Source organism: Papilio machaon, chromosome 14 (assembly GCF_912999745.1).
Source record: "Papilio machaon chromosome 14, ilPapMach1.1, whole genome shotgun sequence".
Classification (NCBI taxonomy): Eukaryota; Metazoa; Arthropoda; class Insecta; order Lepidoptera; family Papilionidae; genus Papilio; species Papilio machaon.
The window spans coordinates 1806345-1827802 of record NC_059999.1 but is presented as its reverse complement, the minus strand read 5'-3'; the positions used below and the strand labels follow the sequence as shown (position 1 = coordinate 1827802).

Here is a 21458-nt window from a genome sequence, read left to right as displayed (position 1 = left end):
GTCAAATTCCATTCCATTGACATTTGTATTAAAAAAAATATTGTTGTCTTTTTTTTTTTTCAAATTGAATGCCAGGGCAATATGTCTTTATAGAAGAGTTTCGACAATTTTTTTTTTTAATTTAGAATGATATAAGACGCGTTATGTAAATCTCAGTCAGATTTCGTTACATGAGAGAGAAGGAAGATATAAAATGGATGGCGTAAGAATGAAACATACATATACTCCTATATTGCAATATATAAGAGTTTATTGTTTTTGGTAATTCGATCACTATAGTCAAATTTAAATTCGCGTCACGTATTTAGACTGTCTAATCTCTGTTATCTTTAATGTTTTTTTCTTATATATTTCATTGAACAGGTGATAAGTTTCGATGGGTCGACGACGGTGGAAGAATTTCTGTCGACACTGAGCTCAGAGTTGGGTTGTCGCGAGGCCGCAGCTTCGGGCTTCGCGTTGTTCAGCGACGACCCCATAGAGAAAGATCTAGAACATCACATCAAACCTGATAAAAAGGTACGTTCAATGCCTTATTACAGCGATGGTCTAAAAATTTTACTTCATTTTTCTTTAGGGTTTTGGGTTATGTTGCGTCACTATTTATAATTATAGACATGAAAATAGAATCTTAGTTCACAGATTTTTGTACAGTTCCTCAGAACTGACACATTATGATGTCAAATTAAGAAATAAATATCTGATCTATAGATTGACAAGGATATCTAACCCGGTGGTCATAAGTTTAACTAAATTATGACAGTTCACTAGCGCCTGTCTGTCAACGTCATAATGTCATAAGCTTTCGTGTTATAGTTGACATGTGATATTTCTCTTTCTTCGTATAGGTTTTACGTATTTTCTGACGGAGTTAACTGCAACAGTAGCGCCCCTCACTATTTCAGATATCTTTGTTTGATTACAAGTGATAATTACGATTAAATTAAGTAATAAATTCTATAGTTAACTAGCTTTTACCCGCGACTCCGTCCGCGCGGAATAAAAAAAATGCGCACAAGATAAAAAAGTTCCTATGTCCGTCTCCTAGTTCTAAGCTACCTTCCCATCAATTTTCAGCTAAATCAGTTCGACCGATCTTGAGTTATAAATAGTGTAACTAACACGACTTTCTTTTATATATATAGATAACTAGTATCTAGTTGAAAAATAAAAAAGGATTTAATTGAATTATAAGTTTTTTTTACTTAATTCTTGCAGTTATGCGACGTGATATCAAAATGGGAGACGGCACTTAGAGAGAAGGGTTCAGGCAAGTTTGAGAACTCTCGCGTCATCAGACTGACGTACCGCAACAGGTTGTATTTCAAGAGTTCCGTACGCACTGAGACTGACAAGGAGAGGCTGCTGCTCTGCTATCAGGTCAATCATCAAGGTATATCTCACAATATTACTACAGTTGTTAGAAACAGTGGTAGACAGCAACAACACCAGGTGCAATCCTTCAACCATACTGAAGTCACACCTCAAGTGGAAGCAATTCCTCGTATAGAATGATGATTGTGCATGATAATTTTACTCCTCTTTCCTTCCTCGCCCAAAAGGCGAAAACTTATAAGGAAAGGATGGAGTATAGAAGTGGATTAGACGGAGGAGGGGTGATGGGGTTATTATTTTTCGTGTGTACCTCCTCCGTTTAAAGGTGGGCAATATATCTGCACTTGCGGATGTCTATGGGAAAAAAACTATGACTTTTATTAAGTATGGGACAAAATGGGACTTTAAGGATATTTTAGTAGACTAATAGACATGTGTGGTTTGTGTCAGTGGTGGGGGGGAGGTTCCCGGTGACACGCGAGCTGGCGGCTGAGCTGGGCGCGCTGATGGCTCAGCTGGATATGGGGGACCACTCGCCAGCCAATGCGCAGCACGCGCAGCCTCTCGCACACCGCTTCTACCCGTACAGATATAGAGCTGGATTGAATAATGATGAACTGAGGTATGTAACATTGCTGGATCTCTTGTATAAAGGTTTTCAAACATCTAAGAAGCTCTGAACATCGCATTACCGAACCGATTACATATTTGAAATGATTTATACAAATATATTTGCTTTTCTTATTCTCTATGTAAAATCAGATTTAGTACATTTTTATACAGTTGTTTTTTTATTTTTTTTATCCTCATTTATTAAAGACTAGCTGTTGCCGGTGACTCCGTCCGGAATTTTAATTTTTTTTTTCTTCAAATTTCAAATTTAATTATTCCGTTGAACCGTTCCGGAGTTCAACATCCATCCATCCAAACATTCACATTTATAATATTAGTAAGATAAACATGTTTATTAATAGGGATATAGAAGAAAAGCTACGTTCTAAATGGATAGCACTAAAGGGGAGAAGTACCGCTGACTGTGTTAGAATATACCTCAACTGTACCAGGAAATGGCCATTCTTTGGTGCTACATTGTTTCAAGCTCGGGTAAGATTCAATTTAAAATTATCCATCCATCCATTTAGCCTCGTAACTGCTAGGCATAGGCCTCCCCCAAAGATCAATTTAAAATACTCATTTATAAATATACTAGCTGTCGTCCGCGACTCTGTCTGCGGGCAGTTAAAAAAAAATGTGAAAAATAGATGTTGGCCGATTCTCAGACCTACTGAATATGCTCACAAAATTTCATGAGAATCGGTCAAGCCGTTTCGGAGGAGTACGGTGACGAAAACTGTGACACGAGAATTTTATATATTAGATTGTTATCTCTGTTTTGTCAAAGATATGTTTTATACAGAGTTTTTGGTCTCAGAAACCAACGATAAATCTTTATATCCTGATAAAAATACCTATGTAAGATAGAATTTAAATTAGATAGAGAACTTGTTGTTGACATTAAATGTAACCATTCCAGATAAAACAACCCGATCTATCTCTAGTTTGGTTGGCGGTGTCTGAAGAGGGCGTTACTGTGTTAGAGTTGGCTTCCATGAGTGTCATCGGCAGATACACGCTCAACTCCATTGGACTTTTCGGCGGATTACAGGCATGTACAACTACTGTATTCTTAACTAACTAGCGCCCGCGACTCCGTTCGCACGGAATTACAAAATTAATCTATGTGTTCTTCCAGATTATGTTCTACATCTGTGCCTAATTTCATCAAGATCCGTTGAACCGTGCTTGAGATACCTTCAAATAAACATCCATCCATCTGATCTTTCGCATATTATCATAACAGTAAGACATAAAATAAAAGACGTAACAGAAATAAAATAAAAGATTTTAAGCATAATCCATCCATCATCATAATAATCCATCCATATCATTGTAATATAATAATTTGTAGTGTTTTTTTAATAAATATTTTTTTTATAGGACGATTTGATGATGTTAATAGACGCAGAAGATGCTACAAGTCCTGTACACAAGATGCTAGTCAGTCTCAACAAGCCTAAAGTAAGTTTTAATCTTATTTCCACTAGCGCATAGTCGTGCGACTAACCGTTTAGTGGAAATAGACACTTAAATCTCTTATTCCAAACAATCGGTGTGATAAAATTGTTTTGATTTCCAGATGGTTGAACTAACTCATTTAATCGCGGACTACAAGAATGCGCTCCTCCGCGCCGGGGGCACTGCCACGCCACAAATGAACTCACTCACAAGAAATGGTTCTCATCGTTCTATCCGCAAACCAACCTCCACAATACCACACTCCAGCCCCTCCACATTACCACACGCACATCTCAGCCACTCCCACACTCACCACACACATCACACAACAGGACATAACACCCTCAACTCACATGCCACCACAATGACACTAGGCTCAGATAGGAATGCGACTTTAACACTAAGCTCGCACACATCCACTTTCAACCAACACATTGAAGCTAGAGTCCTATCTCACGGACAACCCGACATATTAAAATCGACCCCAGATCATCATAGAAGTGAAAAGAAACGAAGTCACACACAAGATAGTGGGGTTGCGTGATCTTAAGTTAATATATCATGAAAAAAGGACTTTCTCGCTTGTAAATTGTGATGTAATTTTTTTTTAAATGTCTGAACGGTCGTATTCTAAATATACCTCATATTTTGTAGTCTGCCTTTTATATGATTGGCATTATCTAGCTAGGAATGTAAAAAGCCGCCATATTGCGGAAATATAATGAACTAATTTAAAACGATTGAGGCGCCATCTGGCTTTTTTATTTCAGTTAGGCTAGATCTAGATTAATTATAGAATGTCTGATCGAATAGCAGATAATAGCTCGCTTATACTGCCTTTAACAGTGTATTTATATAATTTAAAATCATATTTAAATTTGTAGCGTGAACACGTTGATATTTTGTTTAGTGACAAATCGCGTTTAACTATAAAAAATTTTACGTTAAGTAAAATAGTTAAGTTACTTGTAAATTTGATCTTAACATCAAAATCGTTAAATTCAACTTTAATAAAAATGTTTAATAATTATTAAATGGCAACACATTTTGAATAAAACCAAAAACAAAAAAATTATTTAAATATGACATAACTTCTTGCATTAACAATGGCAACACAGAAAGCATAGACAATATATCAAATCTTAACTAATCTTAATAATTACTCTATTGTCTATTGCCATTTTTTTTTCTTCCAGTGACAAAAAATATCAGCGTGTGGCACAGTGCAGGGTAATATGCTATGTAGAGATGTAGCGGTGACACAAAATGTAGTCATTTCGATGCTTTTACTGTAACTTGATGACGTCACTAAGTAGATTCATTTTTAAACTAAGAGTCAGTTTCCACTGGCGGTACACATGGATGAAAAAATATTGTTTTTTTTTTTCTTTTAGAATGAAAGAGATGATATGACTATATTGATAGTGAAAAGCAACATTACTTTGTCACAATACGTGAAATTATATTTGAAATGTTTTATATAAGGAATACGTCTTTATTATATAATAATTTATTTTTCCTTTTTTATTTTGTATTTTGATTTTAAATGAATTTTTATTAAAAAAAAAAACAAATTGTCATTTTATGTTTTTCGACAAATGCTGCATAAAATTTGTTCTAATAATATTTTCTTGATGGTTTTATAATAAATAAATAAATATACAACTTATAATGTGTTACCACTGACGAAATACATGTTTAAAAACATGTTTTTTTTTATATGAGTGAAAATAGTACGTTTTGTGCAGATATTCTTGCAGTGGAAACACAGGTTAAGACTGTCAAGAAAATATGTTAGTCTATTTATGAATTCCGAGTCTTATTTTCAATAGAATCTTTAATGAATCTCAACTTGTTTAATTATATTTTTTTTATGTATAAAATAAATTTTCTTTATAACATTTAATTAATAGATCTAAAATCAATTTACCAATTGATCTCATTTTTTTTATTCAATTTAATTTCATGCACAAAATTACATAAATATATAATAAAAAAATATCTAGTTCGTATATATTATGTAAATGACTAAAAAGGTACATTTCCTTTACGTATATTAAAAATGAATATACAAAAAATGTAAGTCTACTTTAGTATTGTAGCAATGTTTTGGTCATTTTATATAATGTACTGATTGTAAATAATGTATATCTGACATTTTTAAGATCATTTACGCTATTGATTTGACATTAGGAGCTTCCAAGCTGATAAAGACCGACAAGGTTATCTGACCTGATAAAGTGACACTATAAACCGACAAACTTATCTGACCTGTTGGGCAAAGTGACACTATAAACCGACAAAAATATCTGACCTGTTGGGTAAAGTGACACTATAAACCGACAAAGTTATCTGACCTGTTGGGCAAAGTGACACTATAAACCGACAAAGTTATCTGACCTGTTGGGCAAAGTGACACTATAAACCGACAAAGTTATCTGACCTGTTGGGCAAAGTGACACTATAAACCGACAAAGTTATCTGACCTGTTGGGCAAAGTGACACTATAAACCGACAAAGTTATCTGACCTGTTGGGCAAAGTGACACTATAAACCGACAAAGTTATCTGACCTGTTGGGTAAAGTGACACTATAAACCGACAAAGTTATCTGACCTGTTGGGCAAAGTGACACTATAAACCGACAAACTTATCTGTCCTGTTGGGCAAAGTGACATTATAAACCGACAAACTTATCTGACGCGGTGGCCATGAATAACTATAGTTCAATAGCGCCATCCTGGTAATGTCAAAAAAATGTCACAAGAACCGTGCGTATGTAGTTTTTACATATTTTCTGTCCGAACTAACCGCGATAGCAGAGCCCCTTACCGGGCCAGATATGCTTGTTGCACTATGACTGTAAATTTCAACCGTCGTAACACAAAGGACAGCATTGCTATCTCTGTTGTTTTCAAGGAGAGTGAGAGGGATGACAATATTGTTGTGATACAAGTGTAAGACAGTGGAGACTCGTAAGTAGATTCTAGTCATAAACACAATGGAAATCTCTAGAACAGATCTAACTTTTATAATGTATTATATTGTACATTATACCCAAGGGATATGCCTTACAAAATTGACAAATGAATTGTCAAACTAATTACCATAAAACGGTTAAGTAAAAATGTTATTGACCTTAATGTGTTATCTTGCACGTGTATGTACTATGTGTACATCAAATAGAATTTTTAACATCGTACTATGTAAATATTATTTGCATAAATTACAGAAAAGATCCATTCCAGCTGAAAACATATACTTTCAGTTAAAATTACTCTTGGAAAATACATCTACAATATAAAACCGACCTATCGGGACGACACCGATTCGTCGCGGCCTCCATTCGCCGTCACCAGTGGTCGTCGATTGAATAACTAACAAATATAAATTTGTTAACAAAAACTATATATCTAAATGAATTCAATCAAAAATAAATATACATATAGTCTAGTTTGCTTAACGACGATGACGAGGTGACGACGGGTGTACCACTCGTAGATGCCGCGGCGAGTTGTTGGCCTATTCGTTGTCAATATGTATGAGAAGCGGATAGTGTAACTGCCTATTCTAAAGCATAGAATTGACTATAAATCTATGTCTTTCCACCCGCGTATCATCGATTTGCTTCTAACTCCGGCCACACCGCCGCGCTCCTTACGTTTCTTTGGACAGTTGATATCTGTTTTAGAGAAAAGTTTCTCTTGATTATCCAGTTCCGGTACTCAAATTCCGCTAGACAATTACGCAGCACACTTGATAGCAGCGGAAGTTATCCAGCGGTACCACTACTTGTATTTCGTGGCGAAGATGTTATGTGGTAAGGACGTAAATTGACAATTCTTAACGAGACCATGTCTGAATAGTTCCAAGTTTCAGTGATTATAGACCTTCTTCTCATTTAGTTAAAGATCAAATTAGTGTAATATTTAATAAGCCAAAGCTTAAATATTCTGATTTTTTTTTATTATTTTTGTATATTAAGAATTTTCATGTTCGACTTTATGCTGCAGGTAATAAAGTCTGTATTTGCGTATTCTTGTGTAACTGTTAGAATTACATTCGCACTTTTTGCATAACACTTACTGTTGACATGATTGTGTATAGACTATATTAATGTATATTTTACATAATATATTATTAGTATCGACGAATTTTTCCCTTAATTTTTAAGCTATGTGTAATCTGTAATTTATTGAAATTTGTTTTTTTTTTTATTTTGTCTGTATTTTTTGTTTTAATTTCAATTGTTGTAATACGTATTTTAAATTTAAATAAGATTTTTTTTGTTAACAGAAGGCCTAAATAGCGACCTAATGTAATTCGACCTAATTTTTTTAATGATTGTAATTTTTTTCTTAATTTACTAAATTCATGTTTAATGACACAAAATAAACATATATTAATGAAACTTCTTGTTTTATTTATTAGCTGTTGCACGCACTCAGTCCGCACACAATTAAAAAAAGCTTAAGTAGTCTATGTGATCTTCCAGACTATGTTCTACATCTGTGCCAAATTTCATCAAGATCCATTGAGCTGTTCCGTAGATAACTTCAAACAAACTTCCATCCATCTAAACATTCGCATTTATAACATTAGTAAGATTTAAAAACCGAAACATAATATTTCTCTTCTATATCCTTGAGAACGGTCCAAAGATTAGTTTAACAAATTTGTATCAAAGGGAGTAAAATTTTTTTTAAGTTTTTATACCGCTCTAAACGAAAGATCAGAATTTTCGATTACTGTTAATTTTGTAGTAAACTAAATTGCTTGTGATTACTAGCAAAAGTATTTTTTTAATGTTATTTTTATCAAGTAAAACATTTTATGTTACGTCTTTTAGAATACTTTGTAAATTTGTTTTTTTATGTTTATGGATTTCTTACATTTATTTAGGAACCCTAAAATGTCGAAACACTCTTGCATGAAGTACAAATACTTTTGTGTATTAACAACTCGTCAGTATAACTTAGAAGTAGAGCAAAGAAACAACTGGCATAATATAAATTAAAAAAAAATCAATTTGTAAAAACAAGTTTGTTTTTAATAAAATGTCTTGTATTGAATTTACAGTGAACGGTGTCAAATGTTCAGGTATTTTTTTATTTCTTTTTTTTTATCGTAAATTATATACTAAAACATTTTTTGATAATATAATAAATTGTATGTTGTAACAAACGTCATAATCTTAATAATATTATAAATGCGAATGTTTAGTTTGAAAGTATCTCCGGATCGGCTCAACAAATTTTGATTAAATTTGGCACAGATTTAGAACATAATCTGGAAGAACACATAGGATACTTAGTATTTTTTTTTAAATTCCGCGCGGACGGAGTCGCGGGTGACAGCTATAATCTATGTATATAAAAGAAAGTCGTGTTAGTTACTCTATTTATAACTCAAGATCGGTCAAACTGAGTAAGCTGAAAATTGATGGGGAGATAGCTTAGAACTAGGAAACGGACATAGGAACTTTTTTTATCTTGTGTGTTTTTTTTTTATTCCGCGCGGACGGAGTCGCGGGTAAAAGCTAGTTTTATATATATTATGAAATATGATATAATATAGATATGTGGTAACTTTACGATTCACGCTAATAATGAATGCAGTGGCCCTAGAATTATTCTTAAAAACATCATTGAAGAGATAGAATGGATAATATTCGATCATATACATAGAATTAATTATGTTCTAAGTATTAATTGTGTATACTTTGGACGGACGAGTGGTCGAGTCAAGCTGGCCAATCCAGGTGTTGCTGGATAAAAGAGGTGGAATAAGATCTAAGGAAGCTCCAAATCCATGAATGGGTCGAAATGGCACGGGATCGAGGAAAGTAGAGATTTATTGATGGCCAATTCTTCTCCCTATGTCACTCTAGTTAGTTTAAAAATAAAAAAAAATTGTTAGTTAAAAATTTTTAAATGTTAATTTCCTTTACAAGTTAAAAGCAACAACATGTAAAAAAACTGTTTTTTTACTTGTGTTTAACCGTGTTAAAAGCGACCGTAATTAGCGGGTATGCTCGGTTTACGTTGTAAATACAATAATTAGAGGGAAACCTGTTGTTATAATCCGAATAACAAGGTTATTCTTGTTTTAATTATTAAGTACTCGAATTAGAAAATTTTATTTTATATGATAAAAATAACATGCGACTTCGTTTAAGTTATTTACCTACGGACTTACTTTTACTTAAGACCGTGATTGAGTTTTCATAAATTCCAAAACAGCTATTTATTTCTAATTAATAAGGTTATCAGATTTCAAGCAATTTTGCTAAAAAAAATATCCATAGAAACTCGTTCAAACCTAGAGGAGAAAAATTTCAAAAATAACTCTTAATGCCCACTTCGTCACAGAAAAATCTGTTTAAAAACGTCTATCATCCAGTTCTTCTGTGGCCTGTTAGTTTTGTGTTCATATATCGCTCGATATCTTCGTTTATAAAATGTCCAATAAAGTTTAACATATATAGTTTAAGTATAACATATTATTTAACATAGAATATTTCATCAACACTTATTGTTGAGTGAAACAGCGGGTTTACAGTATATGCAACAAACAAAAACCTTGTAAGTTAAACCATAAGCTATTTATGAATGTAGTAAAGTTATATTAAAGTACCCATAGATTGAAAATAATGTGTGGCCTCTAAAATAAATTATAGTAATTTGGCCGTTACTCTGTCGACATCTTAAGTCAGTTGAAAGATTGTTTACTTCCGCCGAGGTAAATATTTATACCTAGGAGCCTTGCTCAGGTTTGGCAATGACTCCCCTGCCTTTACCACCGTCCACGTCCCATGCTCGTCTGCTTTTTACCGTCAGATATAACGCAGTCGATACGCAGTTGTTATTTTTAGTTTTCATACTTAATGTTTTCATATTTTTTTGACAACCTTCCAACATTACTGACCATCGGCGCGTGTCGTTAATAACGTCACGTTAGGCTATGGACAAAGCTTCTGCGCATATGTAATATTAGGTTGGGAACATTTAACATGAAAATTCAAAACATTTTTTAATTAAAGTATGTAGGTGCAATTTTGTTCGATAACTTTTTACCATCTTTTAGGTAGGATAGGGTAGGTTATAAACATAAATCCACTGCTATAGAAATTTTAAGACTGCTGATCAAAAAACCTAGACAAGTGATTTTGTACTACTCTCGTGATCATAACATGACACTGGCTAAATATTCTGAAGAGAGCGAATCAATCGGAAATCTGAAGGTGCAAGGTCAGGACTATACAGCAAATGTATTAACACTTTTTCCCAGTGAAACTCTCTTAATTTTTCCTGTGTAACTAAATATGTGTCTAGCGTTATCATCGTCAAAAAACCATCCATAAACATTACACTTTATACTGTACATTGTACTTTTTTGTAGTAATTTTTTATTTAAATGCATCGAATTTCTTCATTACATCGCACACTTTCTTAATTTGAATTTGGAATTATCTTTTTTTTAATTTAAACTTTTAATGATACCAAAACCAGCCCAAATACAGATAATATAGCAAAAGATGTTTTATTACAATTTCATTTATACTATATGCGAAAAAACATTCCTACTTATTTTATTATTAATATGTATTACTCGTGTACTGTTTTTATTATTCATGTAAGTATGTAAAAAAACAAGAATGTAGTTTATTATCTTCCCAGTTTGTGAACATAACATAGAAACGTTGTCAAATTAAGAATAGCTAACGACAATACTCTACACTGACGAATTATAGTAAACGAATGGTATCATCTTCTATATACTACTATATAAAAGAAAGTCGTGTTAGTTACACTATTTATAACTCAAGATCGGTGGAACTGATTTAGCTGAAAATTTATGGGGAAGTAGCTTAGAACTAGGAGACGGACATAGGAACTTTTTTTATCTTGTGTGCATTTTTTTATTCCACGCGGACGGAGTCGCGAGTAAAAGCTAGTTGACAATAGATTTACAGTAGTTTTAAAAGCCATTTCATGCTTTCAATTTAAACTAATGTGTTTGCGACACATTGGACAGTTTCAAGGTTATATCTGGTACAATCTTAAAGTAAATGTCCACAGCATAATAAAGTACATAATCTACGAATCATTTAATTTATTACGTTTCTTTAAGAAACAGATTTAATTCACGAGGAGTGAACGTGAATCGATTTTAACTAACATTTTTAATGATTTTATGTGTTTGCGACACACTCGACAGTTTCAAGGTTATATCTGCTCGTTTGTTTACGTAGATGGTACAATCTTAAAGTACACGTCTACAGAATAAATAAGTAGGTACATAATTTACGAATCTTAATCTTACTAATATTATAAATGGGAATGTTTAGATGGAAGGATGTTTGTTTGAAGGTATATCCGGAACGGCTAAACGGATCTTGATGAAATTTGGCACAGATGTAGAACATAATCTGAAAGAACACATAGGCTATTTATTAAGTTTATTTTTAAATTCCGGGCGACAGTTGGTAATTGAATAAATTACTTTTGTTTAAGAAATAGAGTCAATTCACATGGAGTGAGCGTAACTCCATCATTGTGTCTCTCTCGTCAGTTTTTAAGATTTTGAGCTATCTAGGTGTCAATTTGTTGCTAACTTCACACATTATATTCGAGAGTCCTAACTACTATTACATATAATACTTCCTTATACTCGTACATACAAAAACCACCAACTTTGTAAGAAGAAAATTATTACTTTTAATAGTCAGTCCGTCAATACACTTAAGGCGTGTTTCCATGGTGTGTGACCTTGTTAACACAGCTGTAACAACAGTAAAGACCAACCGCTTAGTGTAGTCTTTTCGCAAGAGCTCCGGTATCTCCAAAGAATGCAAATGAAGATTATCTTACACACTTCACTATAGTGTGTATACTTCATGGTCAATTTCAGGTCTTACGCGGTATTACTTCTAGTTTTCCCATATTTCTAGTAAACGAGACAATACCGCGGGAAACATCGCTGAATGCATATCTCCGGTACTATCTATCCCTTCCGGGCACCAAGGCGATGTGTCACCAGGGCGGCTGCGGCGCTTGTATCGTAGCTGTACGCGCGGAGCGACCAACCACCGGCACGCTGGAGACATTCTCAGTTAACTCGGTACGTATACAAGCAATAGACAAAAACTTTATGGTTTCCAGTTAAATAGTGGCACTAATCCTTATGGTACTCCAGAAGTTTTTTTTGGAACGAAGTTCCTTATCGCGCGTTGTGAAAGGGGGCTAGACGGAAAAAATTCTTACGAAAAGTTGTCACGACACTTTTTGCTATAGTAAGTATGTTAACGACGAATGAGCGCTACTTCACCATGGCAACGACGTGACAATATATAACGAAAATTCATAGAAATAAAATGTACTTCTTGTGAAGACTTAAGTTTTTTATTCATAGAATAAACATTGGTTCCTTCACTAATTAATTGAAAGGAACTTCGTTCCATCCTGGTGTCCCTTGACACCTCTCAAGTTTTTTTTTTAAACTATTAACGGACGCTTAACCATCTGTCCAGTTGTATTAGGTTTACTAAGCGGAGGAGATTAATTTGAAAAACAAAGCCCGCCACCAAATAGGAATATCCAGGAAGAGATAAAAAAATATATGTTACCTATAACTATGTTACTTATAACTACATAACCTAAAAATATGTAAACCGTACGTAAGGTAGAATTTACCATTATTTGCGACCGTGGTTCCTCGTAATATGCAACAAATGTTTCGAAAATTGTTTTGCCGCCTCTATTAAAAACAACAATTATGTATTACGTACGATTTGTAAATTATACAGCGTTAAATGCGGGTCTAACCTAGAACTAAGTTGTAATTAAATTTCCCTAACAATATACTTTACATTTAAACCGGAATTTGTTAAATTATTCAATAGAAACTATTTGTTCCATTCTAACTTATAATAAAAATTATTATTATCGCTTTCCTTCCTTTTAAAGGAAGCGTAAATAAGATGTTTCTATATAAATGGCATTAAGATTTTAAAAAAGTGAAATTAATTTCGATACTAGTGCGACAACATTGAAATTTAAAAAATGAAATCCTAAAAATGTGACAGCACTACCCTATCTACAGCAAAAATAATTAAATTGAATATAAGGGCCATCATACACGAAACAGATTGAAGCAGTTAAAGTGCTATCAAGCAATTTTAGAGGCAACAATGTTACTGGCGGCGTACCTTAAAATTCGACTGCTTAAAATTCTCCGTGTATATTAGTACTAATTACTTCTGTTTATAGTGCTTAGTCCTCGTATTCTCCTGCCATGGCTGGGAAATCACGACTATCGAAGGTATTGGCAACAGACTGTGTGGCTACAGTGAAGGTCAAAAGAGAATCGCAGCATTTAATGGGACCCAATGTGGGTACTGCACCCCTGGTTGGGTCATGCAAATTTATAGGTATATATCAAATTGAACTTGAATTCTTTATGTGGTCTCCTAAGTGTGGATTTAGTATTAATCTAGTCCGAGCTAGAATATTCACGCCAGAAGTGATTGATAGTATTTTTTACATATATTATTCCTTGCAGCCTCCAAGACAAGCATCTCACAATGCAGCAGATGGAGGATTCTTTAGGCAGCAACACCTGCCGCTGCACCGGCTATAGGCCCATATTAGACACCGCCAAGTCTTTCGCAGTAGACGCGAGTCCAGATCTATGTGCTAAAGTTAAAGATATAGAAGATCTATGCAAGAAGAATATAGAATGCAAAAGAAAATGCTCAAGTATCAGCGAAAGTGATTGGTGTATAGTAGATAAGTTGAAGATCAAAAACGAATCGCTCATATCCCTAAACTTTGGAACGTCTAGATTTTACAAAGCTTTCTCTGAAAAGGAAATTTTTGATGTTCTTTCAAATTCTGGTGATGATTCTTATATGTTTGTCGATGGGAACACAGCAAAAGGTACCTATAGTCTTACTAATAATAAATTAATGTTAAAATTTAGACATGTGAAAACTCCTAAGATATTTTCAGAGCAATAATTTGTTATGCGTTATTTCTAACACATTCAAATTAAAATTCATATTAAAAAAATAAAAGGATAATAGACAAACAATGATAATAAAAAATTATAGGCTTTGTAACGCTTGTATTTAATTTTCCAGGTGTTTACAAAACATACGAACGCCCGAAAATAATGATCGACATAAGTGATGTCAGATCACTAAAGACGTATGAATTTAGTCAGAATCTAGTCCTGGGCGGTAACATCAGCCTTGAGGACTGTATCACGATATTTACGGATACAGCTAAATCGATGAATGGATTCGCGTATTTAGAAGAATTCGTAAAACATATCAAACTGGTTGCGCACATTTCCGTTAGAAAGGTAATTAATTACCGTAGAGTTACCACAGAATTACCGTCGGTGGCCAATGTTTTCGACATTGTATATATATTCCTATTTTTCTCATTAAAATATTGAGACAGCAATGTGTTTTTGTGTGTTTCGGAAGAGACAATTTACATTTTAATTTCATATTGAATAGATGAAATGACATACCAAAGATTGAGTGCTTTGGCACAATCGTGTTATCAGAATTGGCGGAAAAAATCTATTCTATTTTTTATAATGGCGTCACCGTAGCCAACTATTTTTCTACGATAGTTTTAGAAAGAAAGCATGTTTTTATTTTCAAATCATAGTTAATTATTTTATGCATGTTTCAGATCGGCTCTATAGCTGGTAATCTAATGCTCAAACACACTAGACCAGATTTTCAGTCGGATATATTTTTGCTATTCGAGACGGTAGGAGCGTATGTGACATTGAGTAAGTCAAAGTTTATTTTATTAAATAAACTAGTATAAACGTGGAATGAGGAAAAAAACTAAGTTGTGTATCTTTTAGGAAACTCGAGTAACAAAAAAGAGACGTTGTCTATGATAGAGTTTTTAAGCTCCAACATGCGAGGTCAGCTAATACTGAACGTGGAATTGCCACCTTTGGGCGATGGTAATATTGTCAGAACTTATAAGGTATGACTATTTTCAAGCTATATAGCAGTTTTATGAGGTAAGGGAATTAAAACTAGCCAGTAAAAAAACCAAAAGGCTTAGTAGTTAATTAAAAAAGCAAATACGCCGCTGACACTTCGGGGAAGAATACAAATCGAACGACTGCTTAAGATAGCCGAGGAGTTGACGAGTCCGCGTTAACCTTTAGACTATGATCACAATGTGTGTTTCAGATATTACCTCGTAACCAAAACGCCTTAGCTATAGTCAATGCTGGCTTCCTTCTAGAGGTAAACAATCATAACGTAATAACAGAAGCAAAGATAGTATACGGCAATATATCAACTGACTTCATCCACGCATATCACACAGAACAATATTTACTAGGAAAGAATATATATTGCAATGATAGCCTGCAAGGCGCAATACAAACATTGAGTGCAGAAATTATACCAGAACATCACCCACCGAAACCATCACCGGAATGTCGAAAGAAATTAGCTATCGGATTATTTTATAAGGTTAGTTGAAAATAACATAATTTAAAGGCTGGTTTCTTATTTAAACCTAGTACCATACTCTAGTACCGTAACAATGCTTCTGCACGGATGGACCACTCGCCCGGTGAAATACAACGACCGCGACAGGCGTGAAGTGGAAGTTACGAGTATTACTTCGCATTTCGTCTGATCAGTATGCGGCCGGAGACTAAATCCTTTTCTTAAATTAAGGGCTCTGAAGGGGAATTAGACTCTACATCCCCTCCTATGTCCGTTTAAGGTAATGACAACGTCTTCTAGATGTCTATGGCAGTATTCGCTTAGCTACTCGTATTTTAGCGAAATCAGGTGGCCGTTTACTCATTTGCTACCTTATACTATAAAAAACTACATTTAAGTTTCGGAAAATTAGAATTTTTTACTGTGGGTTTTCCGAAACACTCCTATCAAATTAATTGTTACATCTGGTTTGTTTTTCAAACAGGACCCATAACGGAAAATGTTTTTTATTGTTTCACAGTTCATTTTGAATATAAGCCCGGCTGGATTACCATGTCCCAAGTATCGTTCAGGTGGCACGTTGATAGAGCGTCCGCTATCCAGTGGTAAGCAAGATTTCCAAACAGACAAATCGCTGTACCCTCTCAATGAGCCATTGCAGAAACTAGAAGCGTTGATCCAAGCGTCGGGGGAGGCTCAATACGCTAATGATATACCGCCAACACGAAGAGAAGTATTTGCAGCTTTTGTGCTATCAACAGTACATGGAGGGGAAATTGAAGTTATTGATGCATCTGATGTTTTGGTAAGATTTGATATTATACTGTGACAAGAATAATCATTAATCACGTAGACTAGAAAAGCAGCCGTTAGATACCGTAACACAAGTCCGTATATTTGTGAAATCATGGCGAAGTAAATAGTCCTGACAGTTATATAGTTAGATTTCTACAACTAAAATTACCTCGATTTGTAAATACTAGATTATGAAGTAGAGATATTGTAGTTACCCCAAACTTTTTCAATTTTCGTTAACATTATTTTTTCTTCATGCCAACCTTTTTTTATTTAAGAAAATCGAAGGCGTACTTGCTGTATATACGGCAAGTGATATCCCCGGGAAAAACTCTTTCGGCTTTCCTGGAATACAATTACAATACGAAGACGAAGAAATACTCGCAAGTCGACATATTAAATTCTTCGGACAACCGGTAGCGATACTAGTGGCGAACAGTGAAGCATTAGCAGTTAGAGCTGCTAGAAAAGTTAAAGTTACTTATAAAAATGTTCCCAAAACACATCCTGTGCTCACCATAGACGCAGCAAAGAGCGATCCTAAAAGATATAGGGCTGGAGATTCTGGTATGACACCAAAGAGTAGAGGTGCTAATGTAAAAGAAGTAGTAAAGGGTGTCTATGAAATAGGAGCTCAGTATCACTATTACATAGAACCCATAACGTGTGTAGTTAATCCCGTAGACAAAGGTCTAGAAGTTTACGATTCAACTCAATGGATGGATTTATCACAAATCGCAATAGCTCAATGTTTAGGAATAAATGAAAGCGAGTAAGTATATTTAAAAAAACTCTAAATTATTTTATCTACTGATAAAAATAGTAACTATACGTGTGTTTCTAGTGTGCATCTAAAAGTTCGTCGAATTGGCGGTGGTTTTGGAGGTAAAATAAGTCGCAATGTTCAAGTTTCTACTGCGTGCGCGTTGGTCGCCAAAAAGATGGATCTGCCATGCAGATTTATTTTGCCGATTGAAACTAATCTTACTATAGCTGGCAGAAGACTACCCTGTCAATGTGTTTATGAGGTAAGGAGACCAAAGATCGAGACATTTTTAAAAAAGAACATTAAATTTCGTTGTAAAGAATTACATTTTTGCTGCGCAGGTTGGAGTTGATGACAACGGTAAAATCCAATACCTAGACGCTACTATAGTTGAAGATGACGGTTGTTCACACAATGAGAACATACTTAGTTATACAGCGGAAGGTTTTCCCAACTGTTACGTTACGGACACTTGGAAATTGAAAACCGGCAGTGTCCTCACAGATCTACCTTCAAACACTTTCGCACGAGCACCGGGTAAGTATATCACAAAACTTATCTTGATGTTGATACATGTAGTATTTATTAGTACATTGTATACAGTTTGCCTTTTGTAGGTACTTCAGAAGGCATCGCCTGCATAGAAAATATAATGGAGCACATATCTTACAAGTTACAAATAGACTCAACAGCTGTACGACTCGCGAACATGAGAACCGAAGACAACGATATCCCTCAACTAATAGAAGAACTAAAGATAGAATCGGATTACGACAAAAGAGTGTTGGAAGTTGAAAAATTCAACAAAGAAAATCGTTGGATGAAACGAGCGATACAAACTAGTGTCATGCTGTTCCCAGTACAATACTATGGCAACTACACAGCTATGGTATCGATTTACAGAGGGGACGGCACTGTAACAGTTACCACTGGTGGCATTGAAATGGGACAAGGATTAAATACAAAAGCTGCACAAGTTTGTGCCTACGAACTATCAATTCCAGTAGAAAACGTCACGGTTATACCTAACTATTCTTTCGTGGCAGCCAACAATGTTTTCTCAGGATCCAGTATAACGAGCGAGAGTGTATGCTTCTCGATTATAAAAGCGTGTAAGATGCTAAACTCCAGATTGGAACCAATAAGAAAAAGGTTGACGAACCCAACGTGGTTGCAAGTCGTGCAAGCGGCTGGAGAAGAACAAATCGAATTATCAGCTAAATATATGATGACGGATAAAGAACCGGAACTTCAGAGGTACAACGCGTTTTCGGTTGTCATTTTGGAAGTGCAACTGGACGTGTTGACAGGACGACATGAATTGCTCAGAGCTGATATGTTAGAAGACGTCGGTTTGAGTACTAACCCTACTGTGGATGTTGGTCAAGTATGTCATACAACAACTATACATAAATTAAACCCATAAATCATATTAACTTATTTATAAAATTAATATTTTTATTAAATTATATTAACTGGAATATTATTTTGTAGTTGGAAGGTGCTTACGTTCAAGGACTTGGTTATTTCTTAACAGAGGACTTCGTTTACGACAAAACAACAGGGAAATTGTTAACCAACGATGCCCTCAACTATGAGGTACCTCTTGCGAAAGACATTCCTGTTGACTTTAGAATAAAGTTCAAATATAATGCCAAAAATCCTAAAGGAGTGTTGGGATCAAAAAGTAAATACCATTCTAACATTAATTACAACAATGTCCAAATTATACATAAAACAATTTGAATAATTGTATTTTTTTTTTATTTCAGCGGTTGGTGAGATGGGTATGTGTACAGCACATGGAGTAACTCACGCTTTGCGGAAATGTATTTATGAATCTAGAAAAGAGTCTGGTTATGATCCTAAAGAGTGGATTAATATAGGTTTGTACAGTTTACGATGCATATAATAAGAATATAAAAATATAGATAACAATTGATGATACATTATTGGATAGTAAATAAAAAAATAAGCCCATGACGCAATGGACCTAAAAATGACCTAGAAACCTAACCACTCTTATTAAAAACATACTATTTTTCAGATCATCCATACAATACAGAAGCAATATTAAAAGCTCTAGATGTAAAATTAAATGAGTTTATTCTAACTTGCAACAAATAAGAGAGATCGAACGAGAAGTAAAATTTAAGAGCTTAGCGAATAAAGCATTTGAATTGAAGAATTAAGATGGAAGACATTATAATAAAAGGAAAAATGCATTTAAATATGTTTAATTTATAAATATGTAACAAAATATTATACAATATTTTCATCTTAACACTATTTCTTATATTAATTATCTTAGAATAATTTAATAAATAGATACATTTCAGATTTTTTTTTCTTACGTGTCTTCACAAACTCTATTTGCAACGAGGTTATAATACGTCGATATAGTTTTTACTCTTTCAGATAAACTGCCAGTAGTTCTATGTCATTTAAAAAAAGCATATCTTGTAATCCGAAATAATAAATGGTTATAAATATTTTTTTTCTCTGACGTTATAATAAAAAAAATTAAAAGAGACTTTATTCTTCATCATCAAAAGTCAATCTCTTCATATTTGTGATGACAAATCGTTTCTGTCCTCGTCTTTTCTTCGGTGTTAAAAATATTGTTGGTGATAAATTACATTTTGTACCGTTTGGTGTTTTTATAATTTCGTAGTCTTCGTTGTATCTATTTTGTGGTGTAGAACAACATTCCATCTTTGGTATCTTAGGTTTCTGAGGCGTACCTGAAATATATAATTTTATAAAAAATATGCAACAAGCTTTTTAATGTATCTACTTGCAACTTTTAAGAAATAAACGGTTGTAAATATATAAAATCTTTTACTAAATTTTTATTTAGCTACAAATAAACTTTAATACTTCGATATTTTTTTTTAATAGTCTTAAGGACTTTATGTTTAAAGAGTAAATTAGCCTAAATAGTTAATAAAAAAAAATATGGTTAAAAAAAATTAAATACATGATATATTAAAAAATATTTTTACCTTTCGTGCGCTTTGAACTTGTAACTGGGTTATCGATCAAGCGATACAATAGTTTACGACTCGCTGATTTACTGTTCATTTTTCAAACACTAACTTTAACTTAAAACCAGAACGTACTAAAAGTACTCTGTGAAGATTGAAGATGGAATGATGGAAAAATATTACAAACCACTATTTATATATCAATTGGTCAATTAAAAAAGGATTAATTGTCATTAAATTATTTACCAAAATTACAGCAAATTATATAATTAAAGCCTTTCATAATTATTATTATGAATGCAATTTGTTAATGAGTTTATTTTGCTACTGAAGAAAACATTATTATTAATTAAAGGCCATTAATTTAATTAAAAAACAAATACATAATTAATATTACTAATATTATAAATGCGAATGTTTAGATGGATGGATGTTTGTTTGAAGGTATCTTCGGAAGGGCTGAACGGATCTTGGCACAGATGTAGTACATAGGCTACTTATTACGTTTTTTTTTAAATTCCGTGCGGACGGAGTCGCGGGCGACAGCTAGTTTTCTTATAATTGTGATGTCAAAACTATAGTGACCTCTACCTCGTCTTAGTCTTTCCAGGATTTTTTCTCAAATTTGGAAAATGAGGAGCTTTAATATTTTCTTGTATTTTTTATATCTATTACTAGCTTTTACCCGCGACTCCGTCCGCGCGGAATAAAAAATAGAAAAATTATCCTATGTGCGTTTCCTGGTTCTGAGCTACCTGCCCACCAATTTTCAGTCAAATCGATTCAGCCGTTCTTGATTTATAAATAGTGTAACTAACACGACTTTTTTTTATATATATAGATAGATTATTTAGGTATGTGTTTAATTAACCGGGTGAATTTTTTGTGTTAGTTAAAAGAAATTTGAGTGAATAAAAATGAAAGAATACTTTATTTAAACAATGATTTATTTCAAACGACTTAAAGGTTACAAAAAACACAAAATTGATGACATCAAGCAATGT

At 33.7% G+C, this 21458-nt stretch overlaps 2 protein-coding genes and 1 long non-coding RNA gene across 3 annotated transcripts in view; 2 read left to right on the top strand and 1 right to left on the bottom strand.

Annotated features, from left to right (window-relative positions):
- Positions 1-4233, top strand: part of LOC106719817 (uncharacterized protein CG43867) — a 237087-nt gene extending 232854 nt beyond the window's left edge. The window contains exons 24-30 of the mRNA XM_045680941.1: positions 364-519; positions 1219-1393; positions 1786-1957; positions 2310-2439; positions 2870-3001; positions 3334-3414; positions 3533-4233. Of these exons, the coding sequence (XP_045536897.1) occupies positions 364-519; positions 1219-1393; positions 1786-1957; positions 2310-2439; positions 2870-3001; positions 3334-3414; positions 3533-3955 (1269 nt within the window). The 3' untranslated portion in view covers positions 3956-4233. The remainder of the gene's footprint in view (positions 1-363; positions 520-1218; positions 1394-1785; positions 1958-2309; positions 2440-2869; positions 3002-3333; positions 3415-3532) is intronic.
- Positions 4234-5738: 1505 nt separating this feature from the next.
- On the bottom strand, positions 5739-6783 carry LOC123721647. The gene is made up of 2 exons (XR_006756282.1): positions 6113-6783; positions 5739-6069 (listed from the first exon to the last, which is right to left on the bottom strand). It is a non-coding gene; the product is annotated as an uncharacterized LOC123721647 (long non-coding RNA).
- A 1650-nt stretch (positions 6784-8433) lies between these two features.
- On the top strand, positions 8434-19676 carry LOC106719818 (indole-3-acetaldehyde oxidase). Its single transcript, XM_045680825.1, has 16 exons — positions 8434-8510; positions 12364-12533; positions 13682-13842; positions 13974-14350; positions 14554-14777; positions 15119-15221; positions 15300-15427; positions 15640-15927; positions 16427-16711; positions 16980-17473; positions 17546-17729; positions 17809-18004; positions 18085-18854; positions 18962-19154; positions 19240-19353; positions 19515-19676. The coding sequence occupies exons 1-16, from the start codon at positions 8468-8470 to the stop codon at positions 19592-19594; spliced, it is 3810 nt and encodes a 1269-aa protein (XP_045536781.1). The 5' UTR covers positions 8434-8467; the 3' UTR covers positions 19595-19676.
- Positions 19677-21458: the final 1782 nt, after the last annotated feature.